Below are 12,928 nucleotides of genomic sequence, written 5' to 3'. Positions count from 1 at the left end.
AGAGAGAGAGAGAGAGAGAGAGAGAGGCAGAGACACAGGCAGAGGGAGAAGCAGGCTCCATGCACCGGGAGCCCGACGTGGGATTCGATCCCGGGTCTCCAGGATCGCGCCCTGGGCCAAAGGCAGGCGCCAAATCGCTGCGCCACCCAGGGATCCCTCAAAGGCATTTTAAAAGAAGGAAAAATGTATTTCATATTTACCCACACGCTGGCCATTTTTTAAAAATATTTTATTTATTCATTAGAGACACAGAGAGAAGGTTGAGACATAGGCAGGCTCCCTGCAGGGATCCCGATGTGGGACGCGATCCCAGAACTCTGGAATCACGCTCTGGGTCATAGGCAGGTGTTCAACCGCTGAGCCACCCAGGCAGCCCGCATTGGCCATTTCTGACAGTTTTCCTTCCCTCACATTTGCTTTGGCCATGGTCTTCCTGCCTTGAGAATTTTCTTCGACATTTCTTGCAATGCATATCTGAAAACATGTTTATTTTCATTTTTTTGAAAGGTCTTTTCATGTGGTTTAAAATTCTGTGTTGATAGGATTTCTTTTTCTTTTTCTTTCTCTCAGCCTTTTAAAGATTCCATTCCAAGGTCTTCAACTTTACATAGTTTCTGATGAGAAGAAACTTTGTATCTTTGTATCTTCTCCCTGTATCTAGGGTAGCTTGTTTCTCTGGCTGCTTTTATTTACTTTATTTTTTTGATTTTTTTAAGTTTTTATTTTAGTTCCAGTGTAGTTGATATAATTTTAGTTTTCAGCAATATTAATATGTTTCAGGTGTAACACTATAGTGATTCAGCACTTCCTTACACCACCCGGTGCTCATTAGGACACGTGCCCTCCTTTATCCCCATCACCTGTTCCCGCATGCCCCCACCACCAGCTCCCCCTGGTGACCAGCAGTGTCTTCTCTGTGTTCAAAGTTTCTTCCTTGGAGGTGCCTGGGGAGCTCAGTCAGTTAAGCATCTGATTCTTGGTTTCCCTTAGGTCTGATCTCAGGGTCATGGGATCAAGTCCCGCCTTAGGCTCGATGCTCTACATGGAGCATGCTTGTCCCTCTCCCTCCTTGTTTGCGTGCTCTTTCTCTAAAATAAGTAAGTAAAATCTTTTTTAAAAAGAATCTGATTCTTGGTTTGCCTCTTTTTTCCCCTTTGCACATTTGTTTTGTTTCTTAAATTCCACATATGAGTGAGATCATATGATAATTTCTTTCTCTGACTCATTTCACTCAGCATAATACTCTCTAGCTCCATCCTTGTTGTTGCAAATGACAAGATTTCATTCTTTTTGATGGCTGGGTGATATTCCATTGTGTATACACCACATCTTCTTTATCCATTTATCTGTCAGTGGACATCTGGGCTCTTCCCACAGTTTTGGCTGCTGTGGACATTGCTGCTATGAACACTGGGGGACAGGTGCCCCTTCGAATCACTGTGTTTATGTCCTTTGGGGTAAATACCCAGTAGTGGAATCGCTGGGTTGTAGGGTAACTATTTTCAACTTCTTGAGGAACCTCCACATTGTTTTCCAGAGTGGCTGCACCAGCTTGCATTCCCACCAATAGCGTAAGAGGTTCTTTTTTCTTCTCTGGCTGCTTTTAAGATTTTTTTTTTTTTATTACTGGTGTTTAGCAATTTGATTATATTGTCTCTTAGTGTGGTTTTTACTTGTGTTTATCCTGCTTAGAGTTCATTGTGAGTTTTTTTTTAAGATTTTATGTATTTAAAATAAAAAAATTTTAAATTATGTATTTATTATGAAAGAAAGAGAGAGAGAGAGAACAAGCAGGGGCAGAGGCAGAGGGAGAAGCAGACTCCTGCTGAGCAGGGAGCCCAATGTGGGACTCAATCCCAAGACCCCGAGATCATGACCCAAGCCAAAGGCAGACACTTCACCGACTGAGCCCGCCTTCATTGCGAGTCTTGAATTGGTGGATTTATAATCAAATTTGGAAATTTCTCAGACTGCTTTTCAATTTTTAAAAAATATTTCCTGGGACTCCAATTACATGTATGTTGGGTGTTCTGGTCTTCTCCCAGGATCATGTTTTTCCTGTTTTTCTCTCTCTCTGAACTTTACTTTGAGACTTGTGTTTAACCTTTTGGGCAGGTTTACAGGCCCTTTGCTCTAAGGCTCCTTTTAACGCCAGGGCTATAGGTTGGCTTTTCTGGGTCCCACTGAGCACCCCATCCCAACATGGATGGTTCTGGCCCCTCAGGAGCTCCTGCCCTGGGCTTCACTCTCCACCCTGCATGCTAGTACGCAGCAAACACTCCGGAGCACAGGGACATGACCAGAGATTTCTAGAACTCTCTCTTCCTAGTTTCTCCTCACTAGTGTCCGGTCCCACAGCTTCTAGCCATCATGGCTTTCCTGATCTCTGGGCTGTGACCTCCACTCAGCAAGATAACCAAATCCTATTCTCCTCCCTCCCTCTCCCTCCCCCCTTTTTGTCCCCCTCCCCTCTCTGCTCCCCTCCTTCTCTGTCCCCCCCCCCATCCCTTTCTCTCCTACAAAGGTCTCTAACGTGGGATAACAGGCCTTGGGATGCTTGGTTTTCTCTTGAGGTATAGCTATGCATGAAGAAGGCAGGTGTACCACTGGGTCAGAGGTAGGAGCATGGGAACCCGGTGACCGGTGCCTGGCAGGCTGACTGACACCTGGAGATGGGGCTCCTCTCAGCAGGTAACTTTTTCTTAATAAATCCCCATTGCTTTTCCTGCCAACACAGGTCTGGAAAAATCTGCCACATCTGAAGGCAGTAGTGATATATGGAGAAGCTCCTCCAAAGAAGATGGCCAATGTGTACACGGTATGGGTGGAGGGCCCAGGGGGCAGGTGGGGCCTGCCCAGCTGCCCAGCTGATCAGGTGTCCGGCCCCTCCCTCCTGGCTGCAGATGGAGGAATTAATGGAGCTGGGGGATGAGCTGCTTGAGGAGACACTGGACGCCATCATCAACACGCAGCAGCCTAACCAGTGCTGCGTACTGATCTATACCTCCGGCACCACTGGGAGCCCCAAGGGCGTGATGCTGAGTCAGGACAATGTAGGACAGATCCCAGATGGGTGGGTGTGAGCTGCGGGTGGACCTGTGCACTGGACCTGCCCTAGCAGCCCTCTGGCCCTGCTGCTCAGGGTGCAGGAGACATAGGACAGCCCTTGGGTCTGTGGTCCAGAGCGAATACAGTGGTGGTGAGGAAGAGGGGAGGGAGGTCTGCGCTGGGCACTCCCTGCAGAGATGGCTGGGAGGAGGCCCTCCAGAAGTAGCCCAAGCCCCCGGGGTGAGCACTTCCAGGGCAGGCTTGGGGACACGCCAGGGCCCATCTGCCTGTCCTCCAGATCACATGGACAGCCCGGTATGGCAGCCAGGCTGGCGACATTCAGCCAGCAGAAGTCCAGCAGGAGGTGGTGGTCAGCTACCTGCCCCTCAGCCACATTGCTGCTCAGATCTACGACTTGTGGACAGGCATCCAGTGGGGGGCGCAGGTCTGCTTTGCCGAGCCTGATGCCCTGAAGGTCAGTCCCTCTGCAGAGCAGGTGTCCGAGTGTGTGGGCAGCAGCATACCCCCGGGTACACTCATGGGGGGTGGAGGGCTGGCGTGTGCACTTGTGAGCGGGCAGGTGCATTTCGCGGTCAGAATTCTTCCCATTGCTGTTAGCACAGCCCACGTGACCACCTGAGAAGGGGCTGAGGTGTCCCATAAGGAGAGGGTCCACGTGCCATGAAGGGGTACATCGTCCTCAGAGCAAGGCCACAGATGGCCACGGCCCTGCCCTGCTTCCTAGTCTCCTATGCCGCACCCATTCTTTGGAAACTTGTTTCAACTGTGAGGAGAGCTCTCCCAGACGCCCCCCCACAGATCCCCCTCCATCTGCCCCTCCTGGCCCAAATGGTGTCCCTCGTCCATCCCTAAACTAGTCACTGCTTAGGGGAACGGGATGGTCACGTTTGGGTTAGAGAAGAAAGAGTGGCCACCGCCAGGGCTGAGAGGGGACTGAAGAGCATTGAAGCATCTGGCCCATGAACAATGGGGATGGCCGCCCAGTGGAGGCTGACAGTATGGGACAGGTTGTGTGCAGGTGGGTGTATGCACCTGTGTGGGTGGGTGCCTGGGAGGTACGTGCAGCTGCCTGTGGTGTGGGGGCTTCCTGGCACTGAGCCAGCAGGCCTTCCTCTCTGGCACTGGACAGGGGAGCCTGTTGAACACACTGCGGGAGGTGGAGCCCACGTCCCACATGGGGGTGCCTCGCGTATGGGAGAAGATCATGGAGAGGATCCAGGAGGTGACGGCTCAGTCTGGCTTCATCCGGCGCAAGATGCTGCTCTGGGCCATGTCAGTGACCTTGGAGCAGAACCTCACCTGCCCGGGCAGGTATGGAGGGACAGGGGGCAGGAGTCTGGGAGGTATCAGGGCTGGGGCATAACTCCAGTAAGCAACCAAGGATCTGATAGGCTGGGCTGGTCCAGGGGACCCCTGTGCAGAAGCCCACTCGGGGGCCGGGCTTCAGATCTCTTCCCAGACTCTACAGGAGACTGTCACCCCATCCCTGGGTTCTGACCAGGAAGACTGACTCTCTCTGTCTGGGCAGCATTCACCTCCTCTGACAATGGCTCCTGAAGGTTTCCTGACTCTGTAGGGGGCTGGAGCTGAGGGCCACAGAGATGAGCACTCAGTCTTTCCAGCTGCCGAGGGACCCGCAGCCTTCTGACGGCTTCCCAGATTCACACAATAGTGTTTGGGAGGGTTAGTGGCATGGACCTGGCTGGTTCCAATTTAGAAATATTTTCCATTACTGGTGATTCCGTGAAACTGTATCATGTCTGGTGAGGTGTGTACACATGTCTGCAAATATGGCTTCATTTGCATAGTCATGGGAATTGACTATACATGAACGACTCATCTGTGGGCTTCAGGTGGGATCACACACCTTTGCACATGCATGTCTGTGCAGACATACTTCACATCTCCGCCCTGTGTTTTATTGTATGTTGCTGCCTGTGCACCTGTTCACAGCCCACTCTGACCTCCAAGCTCAGGACGTAGTGCACACAGGTGCATGCACACATCTGTCTCCAAGCCAGCGTGTACCTGCCCAATGCCCACCTGGTACACGTGAACACATGTGTGTCCCTCTGTGGACCAGTCTCTCTCCCCCACCAGTGACCTGAAGCCCTTCACAGCCAGACTGGCAGATTACCTAGTGCTGGCCAAGGTCCGCCAGGCACTTGGTTTTGCCAAATGTCAGAAGAGCTTCTATGGAGCAGCTCCCATGACAGCCGAGACGCAGCACTTCTTCCTGGGCCTCAACATCCGCCTGTATGCGGGCTATGGCCTCAGTGAGACGTCAGGCCCGCACTTCATGTCCAGCCCCTACAATTACCGGCTCTATAGGTACGTGTGTGCCCACATGCCCTTGTTGACATCCTTGGTGCCCACTGCTGTTTGGGTCTCAGGTGTCACCAGGTCCATCCTGGGCTGGGTCCACTGGAGGCCTGTCTCCCACAGGTGGTCTGCACCCAAGTGTCATGGGGCCCTTGCAGCCCTGGGGCCTTGAGCAGGTTCTGGGGGAGGGATTTCCCTCTGTCCTGTGGGTGGGGTATGTGGGAGGGTGCCTCACTTGGCCAGGGATGGATAGCGGGGACAGGAGGAGGTTGGGGGGATAGGGCTGATCCTCTGGTAGGCAGGCAGGGTAGTCAGCTCTGGGGAGAATGGAGGGATTACCTGTTGTGACCTTACCCTGCCCCCTCACCGTCCTGCTGGCCCATCACAGAGCTTGAGATTGTGCCGTCCTTCCTCCATCATTACCTTATTGGCTCTACCTCTAAGTCCCTGTTAAAATACAAAAATGCTGGGAGGGGACGCCTTCTGGCCATTGGGAAGAGTGAGAGGTTGCAGACCTGGAGTTCCCAGCTGGGGCCTGTCCCTGGGCTGAGGCCTGACTGAGCCCCCTGACCAACCCCAGCTCTGGGAAGGTGGTGCCCGGCTGCCTGGCGAAAGTGGTGAACGAGGACTCGGAGGGCGTCGGGGAGATCTGTCTATGGGGCCGCACAATCTTCATGGGTTATCTGAACATGGAGGACAAGACGCGGGAGGCCATTGACGCCGAGGGCTGGCTACACACGGGTGACACTGGACGCCTGGATGCAGACGGCTTCCTCTACATCACTGGGCGCCTCAAAGGTGAGTGCCACTGGCCGGCTTGGCAGTTGCAGGCGTGTGTATTGCAGGGGAGTGGGGGGTGCGCTCCGCCATCTGTGCCCAGGAGTCCTGAGCCCGGAGGAGTCAAGTCTGTGCACCTGGACCTCGCTGCTGTGTCCTGGGGGCACTCTCACATTGGCTTCCTGATGAGGACACCCAGAGAGGTGAAGGGACTTGTGTCAGGTCACCCAGCTAGGAAATGGTGGAGCTTGGATCCAGACTCCCTGGAAAAGCAAAGCAGGTCTTTCCAGAAGATTCTGGGACATAGTGTGAATTTTACATGCAAATGTGGGCATGATATCAAGAACACAGATTGGATATAGCATTTAAAATAAAACAGGAAAAAAAATAAAATAAAACAGGAGACTTCAAAGAAATTTCCCGTGAAGATTGTGGCCCTCCCAGCGGTCAGCTGGGGACTTTGCCTAAGGGAGCGTAAGCCCAAACACATCCATCTGGGGAGTCCACACCGTTTCCCAGGGGAAACCAGCTCAGGGAGTGGGTGAACAGCTCTGGAAATCGCGCAGGCCGGGGTGCCATCCAGCCTGGGTCCTGCTGGCCACAGAGGACTGACTTTCAGGACAGAGTCGGGGAGCCTGGACTGAGCCTTGAGGCTGCACACACAATCTCCAGTGGCTCAGGTGGGTCGAGAGCGCCGCCTAGGGCTTGGCTTGGTGCCGGCCAGTGAGGAGCTGCACCTGGGAAGGCCCAGCTGGACCACCTTTTACAACAGTATGGTTAGAGATTGGGACCCAGATGCCTTTTCTCCAGGTCAGTAGCCCCTGACCCAGCCTCTCCTCAGGGCATCACCCACCAGGGGACTGTGGGAGGCACCTGGGCTGCCTGTCCTGGGACCCTGAGATTTTCTGTGATGGGGCCTGACATCAGGCTGTGTGAGGCCTGCAGCCTCTGTCTTTATCTGTAGGACAACCTCCAAACACTTGCCAAGATTTTTATTTTTATTCCATCAGATCTGTGGATTAATTTGGTGAGAATGTATCTCCTTGCAATATCGCATCGTCCAATCCATAAACGTGGAATAGATCGCTCAGCACTGTGCAGATATATTTAGAAACATGACTTAGGTCATTTTCTGGGGAAATGCAAGCAGTTCCAGAAAAGACAGTAAAACTTAAAGAGATGGATTCCCAAGGAACAAACAGGGACCATCCCCCTGACACATACACACAACACACCATGACCAGCAGGTTCACTGAGGAATCACAACAGCACTTCACCTGATTTTGAGCATAGAAAAGAAGGAAAACTTTCAAATTTTCAGTGAGGTGAGTCTAACATTGACACCAAAATCTGAAAGATTGTATTTAAAAAGAAAACCGTAGATTACCAATTTGTATGAATACATATGCTAACATCCTAAATTAAATAGTAGCAAACAGCCTATGCCAGCACATAAAACATAACCCATCATGACTAAGTGGAATTATTCAGGAAATGCAGGATATATAATATAACAAATCCTTTTAATGGAGCTTTAAAATGTTTATCATCATGTCTGCATATATTGCGAAGGCATTTAACAAAAATTGAATATCCTCATTCATGGACAAAGACAGAAATGGGTGTCTACTTCCACAACGTCACGAAACGTGAGTCTCCCAAGCCAGAAGCCGGCTAATCCTGGGAAATGCAGAGCCCAGGCCTCCGACATAAGGGGCAGGTCGTGGTGCCCACGGTCAGCCACACCGTCCAGCAGCATCTTGCAAACAGAAAGTCAGAAGACAGCCACAGGGAGTCCATGCCTTGTGCCAGCACATCTAGAAGGCATCACAGAATAAACTAGTTTGTGCATGATAGAACATTTATTTATGAAGAACGAAGCCCTCCCTGCTTCTGAGGAACACAGAAACCCTTCATCCTATAGGAAGGAGGAGGGTCTACCTGGGACTCCTGCTACAGGAGCTGTGGAGGGGGACTCACAAAACTGTACTGCATTAAAGACAAAACAAACCTCTGGGCAGTCACACCACCAAGAGCAAAGACAAATGTCACAGCTGGGAAGCTGGCCCGCAGCTCCTGTCATCGGCGTCCAGCACAAGAACATCCCTGCTGTTCCCTTAGATGTCCTGCCTTTGGCGATGCTTTGTGTTTACTGTCTTTTTGTGTTCGGTGTAGACACTTCTGCACATATCTCCTTAGATCTGCTCCGAAGTAGTTTATGTTTGGGGTGCTGTTTACACACTGCGGTTATCCATGTGCATGCCACCGGCATGCCAGCTGATTTCTGCGCAGGATTGGGGTCTTGGGACCTTGTCTTCAAATACCCAACACTTTCGTTTCCTCCTTTCCATTTTTTCTGAGTGTTTCTCTGGAGTCTTGTGTGGGTGGGGCCTTGAGAGCAGCGGTGAACAGACACAGACCACCCGGTCGTCTGTGGATTGCTCCTGGTCTTGATGGGGGAGGATGCTTTCGACCTTTGATTCCTGAGTGTTTTGTGAGGATTTCTGGCAGGTGCTCCTTTCTATACCGTTTGCTGAGGGCTTCTGTGCTACTAATGTGTGAAAGGTGCTGGTGGGAAGGGAGGGGTAAGGAGGAAGACAAGGCCAAGGCCCCGCCCACCCCACCTCTGCCCCCCACCCCCCACCCCCCACCCCCAGCCTACTGGTCTGAAGGCTTCCTCTCTGGCCAGCATGCCTTGGTAACCACACCTCACCCCGACGACCACCGGTGCCCTGAAACTTGGAGCCCCAGCCATTTAGGGGCTGCCCCCTGCCTGGGCAGCCCCTCAGTGGCCACGGGACCCTGTGATTGGCCCTGCTCCCCTGCTGCTTTGGCCTCCCTGCCTTACCTGCTGCGCACACATGCCCTCTGCCTGTTAGACCTAGTTCGTGTTCAACATCTGGGTGGACCCCTATTCCATGGCCTGGTGAGCTCCCTGCAGCCAGGGCCTGTCTCACCCTACCTGGCCCAACATCCACATAAGACCTGCACACAATGTGATCAGCGCGCTGAACTAGAATGGGGGGGGGGGGGCAGTCCCAGTGTGTTTAGTAAATGCCCACTTATTACCCTCTGGCCTGGCAGTGAGCCACCTTCCAGAGAAGAGACCAGAGCACTAAGTGCCCACACCTGGTCTCACACAGGTGTCTTGGGTGGAGCCTGAATGAGTGACTCGGTGGACAAGGGGTGGACACAGTGAGAGGCGCTCAGAGCAGGGAGAGCCAGCGTGCACTCAAGCAGGGCAGGCTTCCTGAGGGGGCAGCTGAGCTGGCCCCCACAGAACAGGGGGTGCACCAGACAGAGACAAGAGGGCGTACTGGGAAGGTGTAGGCAGGGTGAGAGGCTTATAGCAGGGGCTCTGGAACCTCACTGTGCTCTGCTCCACTATGTGACCTCAGACATGTCATTACAAAAACCGTCTAGCATGCCAACAAGAATGCATAGATATTGTGAACATTTGTGATAATAAATAGAATCATTACAAAGACATGCCACCTAACAACCTCCCTGTGCCTTGGTTTCCCCATCTGTAGAATGAGCTTCCTCATGGGCTGGTCATGAGGGGGCAGTGAACCAGTGCACATGCAACACTTAGCACAAGACCTGGTACACGGCAGTGCGGGGGGTTGGCAGGGTTTGCAGGGGGTCAGGGGAAGGTCCACGGAGGAACGAGTTGGGCAGAGGGGGCAATGGATGGGAAGTCTGAGCAGGCAGGGTCTTGGATGATGAGCAAAAGAGTGGGAACACTGAGTGTGGAACAGCCACCCCCCCAAGCAGGTGTGCCCCCAACAGGTGTGAGGGGCTTCTGAGAGCATGCCCCCACTTGCCGAGTACCCATAGGACTGTCAGCCACTCCTGCCTCCAGGGTCTTTGGCCAAGGCTGGTGTCCTGGGTCAGCTGGGCACCAGGACTAAAGCCTGTGCTGGGGTGCTCCGCCCTGCCTCCCCAGAATTAATCATCACAGCCGGTGGAGAGAATGTGCCCCCCGTGCCCATCGAGGAGGCCGTGAAGACGGAGCTGCCCATCATCAGCAATGCCATGCTGATCGGGGACCAGAGGAAGTTCCTATCCATGCTTCTCACCTTGAAGGTATGTTGGGGGGTCTGGCTTTAGAGGGGCAGGTGTTCCGTGGGTCAGAAGCCACGCTCAGCCAGGACGCCCACAGATCTCGAGACTTTCCTCTGTTGGCCACGTGCACTAAGGGGCAGGAACACGGCTGGTAAAGTACTGCCTCGACAATCCTTCATCGTCCCAGCTCAGCCCAGCCCCGAAGGTGCTAGAAGCTCAGAGTCCAGGATGATGGGTGGGGCCTCAAGAGGTCCCTGTGGCAGACCACAGTTCTGCTGGCTGAGGTCCTTTCAGGTGTCCTCCCACCACAGGGTGGCCTATCCATTCTAGAGCCCTCTCTCTGAGACAACTCTGTGATCCACACCCTTGGCCTCAGCAGCAAGACCAGGCCTGGTGTCTCGCAGAGCAAGGCTTAGCCTGCCTGACCTCTGGCTTTTCAGTGCACGCTGGACCCCGATACATCTGACCCAACTGACAACCTGACTGAGCAAGCCATGGAGTTCTGTCAGCGGGTGGGCAGCAAAGCCACCACCGTGTCTGAGATCGTGGGGACAAAGGATGAGGCTGTGTACCAGGCCATTGAGCAGGGAATCCAGAGGGTCAACAAGAATGCGGCCGCCCGACCCTACCACATCCAGAAGTGGGCCATTCTGCAGAAGGACTTCTCCATCTCCGGTGGAGAGTTGGGTAGGGGTTTGTTTTCTTGCTTGTTTGTTTTCATGATTCCAGGGGCTGCGTGGGAGGTTGGAGGCCTTTGCAGAGCCCTCGAGGTACCTGCCGGGAAGCAGCCAGGACAAGCGCAAGCCACAGACACGTGGACAGCCACCTCCTTCCAGCGGGGGGGGGTCACAGTTGCCCTGTGCCTGGGCATGAGCCTGTGGAGAGCCGGCCACATTCACAAAATGTGTGCTGGAATCCATTTTTTCTTTTTTTTGAATCCATTAATTTGAACTACAACCTTTAACATTGTGGGAACCGTGCAGCCATTTCCCCCTGAAATCACAATGGGACCAGTGGCCGGTCCCCAGGCCCTGTCAGTGTGTGGGCTGGAGTCCCTTGGCTCTGGCGCAGCCCCCGCTGGATGGATGAGGTCACTCTGGGCTGCAGCACATTGCGGTGCTCGCGGCCAGGCGAGCCTCCAGCACCTCGAGGGAGCTGCTGAGCTGCCATAGACACCGCAGCTCATTTGCTCGTCTGGTGCCAACACATGGAGGACAGGTATCCTCTCTAAACAGCTAACATATGCAATTGGCTTTGAGGTCTCCAGTTACACAACCAGGAGTGTGTTAGCGCCATATGGATGCTACACTGCCCCGACCTGAATCAGAGCCCTTTCAACCATGCTTCAGAGGGAAGAACCAAGCCCAAAAACAATGGTCTGGGAAAGACCGCTCACAGAGACTGCGGTAGAGGCCTGACGAGCCCAGGCCGTCCCCTGCCCATCAGGCGAACAAAGCATGATGCCCCACGTGGCAGTCCAGTCACTCACTACTGTTCTGTAACAAATTACCCCCAAATTTAGCAGCTTGAGACAATAAGCATTTATTATCTTGATTTCTGTGGGTCAGAAATCCAGGGCAGCTTAACCGGGGGCGGTGGGCGGTGGGGAGGTTCTGGCTTGGGGGTCTCACAAGGTCGTAGTCAAAATGTTGGCCTGGTGCTGCCACTGGAGCCACTTTCTTGCTCACCCTTGTGGGTGTTAGCCAGAGACCTCTATTCCTTGCCAGGCTGCCTGTGCGCTCACAGCACAGTGGCTCGCCTGTTCCAGAATGATCCCTGAGAGACCAAGAAACCATCATTCTGCTGTTATGTTGGATAGTCTGAGTAATCTCTTCACCCAAAGGACAAAGCAGAAAGTATACGGAGGAGAAATGGGTGCAAGTTAAAGAAGGCGGGCATGAACCTCTATCGGGGCTGTGCCAGGACCCAGTCCTCTGTGATGCATATCACTCCGCTGGGACCATGCCGGGGTGCAGCCCCAGGAGCACAGGTCATGGGCACCACCTTGCAGGCCGGCCTTGTCCCGGACCCTGTCCACACCCCTTCCCAGACTTCTGAGTCCAGGCCTCACTTCCTCCTTCCAATCACTCTTTCAGGTCCCACGATGAAATTGAAACGGCTCACGGTTCTGGACAAGTATAAAGACATCATCGACTCCTTTTACCGCGAGCAGAGAAAGTGAGCTGGAGCCATCCTCCCAGTTTCCGCTGAAGACAGCAGGCCTTTTGGAGGGTTATCCTGAGCCCCTTAGTCTGGGCGTGTGAGCTCCTGGCAAGGCTGTGAGGCCTCCACGTCCAGGCACGGCACTGGCATGGCCCTCTGCCAGGTCTGATGCCAACAGTAGCTGATGATGCCAAGAAGCTTCACACGTGCATAGTTTTAATTTTCAGCACTGCTTTTTGTTCAGGTGACAAATGAGATCAGCTGTCCTCCCAGAACTATAGGGCGGGTGGCTGGCTGAGTCCCAGGCAGGGGGACAGTCCAGTGCACAGGCTGTGTGCTGGGGGAGGCAGAGTGACTTTGTGCCCTGCAGGGAAGCCAACAGTTTAACTTACCTAACGGCGGACTGACTCTGGAATCCTGTGGCTGCTGCCGACCCTGCCCTGCGAGTCCAGGTACTCGGGCACCTCACAATTGCCAACTGATTTGAAGCTTAATAAATTGCTGCTGCCTGTTTGATTGTACTGAGTGT

The 12,928-nt window shown here is 53.4% G+C and overlaps 1 protein-coding gene across 5 annotated transcripts in view; it reads left to right on the top strand.

The window, feature by feature from the left end:
* Positions 1-12,920, top strand: part of ACSBG1 (acyl-CoA synthetase bubblegum family member 1) — a 47,852-nt gene extending 34,932 nt beyond the window's left edge. For 4 of the 5 annotated variants that reach the window (XM_025438558.3, XM_025438560.3, XM_025438559.3 and 1 more), the window contains 9 exons: positions 2,738-2,818; positions 2,904-3,053; positions 3,347-3,523; positions 4,199-4,380; positions 5,170-5,400; positions 5,972-6,189; positions 10,118-10,257; positions 10,677-10,923; positions 12,333-12,920. In XM_025438558.3, the coding sequence (XP_025294343.1) occupies positions 2,738-2,818; positions 2,904-3,053; positions 3,347-3,523; positions 4,199-4,380; positions 5,170-5,400; positions 5,972-6,189; positions 10,118-10,257; positions 10,677-10,923; positions 12,333-12,418 (1,512 nt within the window). In that variant the 3' untranslated portion in view covers positions 12,419-12,920. The remainder of the gene's footprint in view (positions 1-2,737; positions 2,819-2,903; positions 3,054-3,346; positions 3,524-4,198; positions 4,381-5,169; positions 5,401-5,971; positions 6,190-10,117; positions 10,258-10,676; positions 10,924-12,332) is intronic. The other variant, XM_025438561.3, reaches the window with a different exon arrangement.
* The last annotated feature ends 8 nt before the right edge of the window (positions 12,921-12,928 follow it).

Source organism: Canis lupus, chromosome 3 (assembly GCF_003254725.2).
Source record: "Canis lupus dingo isolate Sandy chromosome 3, ASM325472v2, whole genome shotgun sequence".
In the NCBI taxonomy this organism is placed as follows: domain Eukaryota; kingdom Metazoa; phylum Chordata; class Mammalia; order Carnivora; family Canidae; genus Canis; species Canis lupus.
The sequence above is the reverse complement of the archived record's forward strand: the minus strand, read 5'-3'. Positions and strand labels throughout refer to the sequence as shown.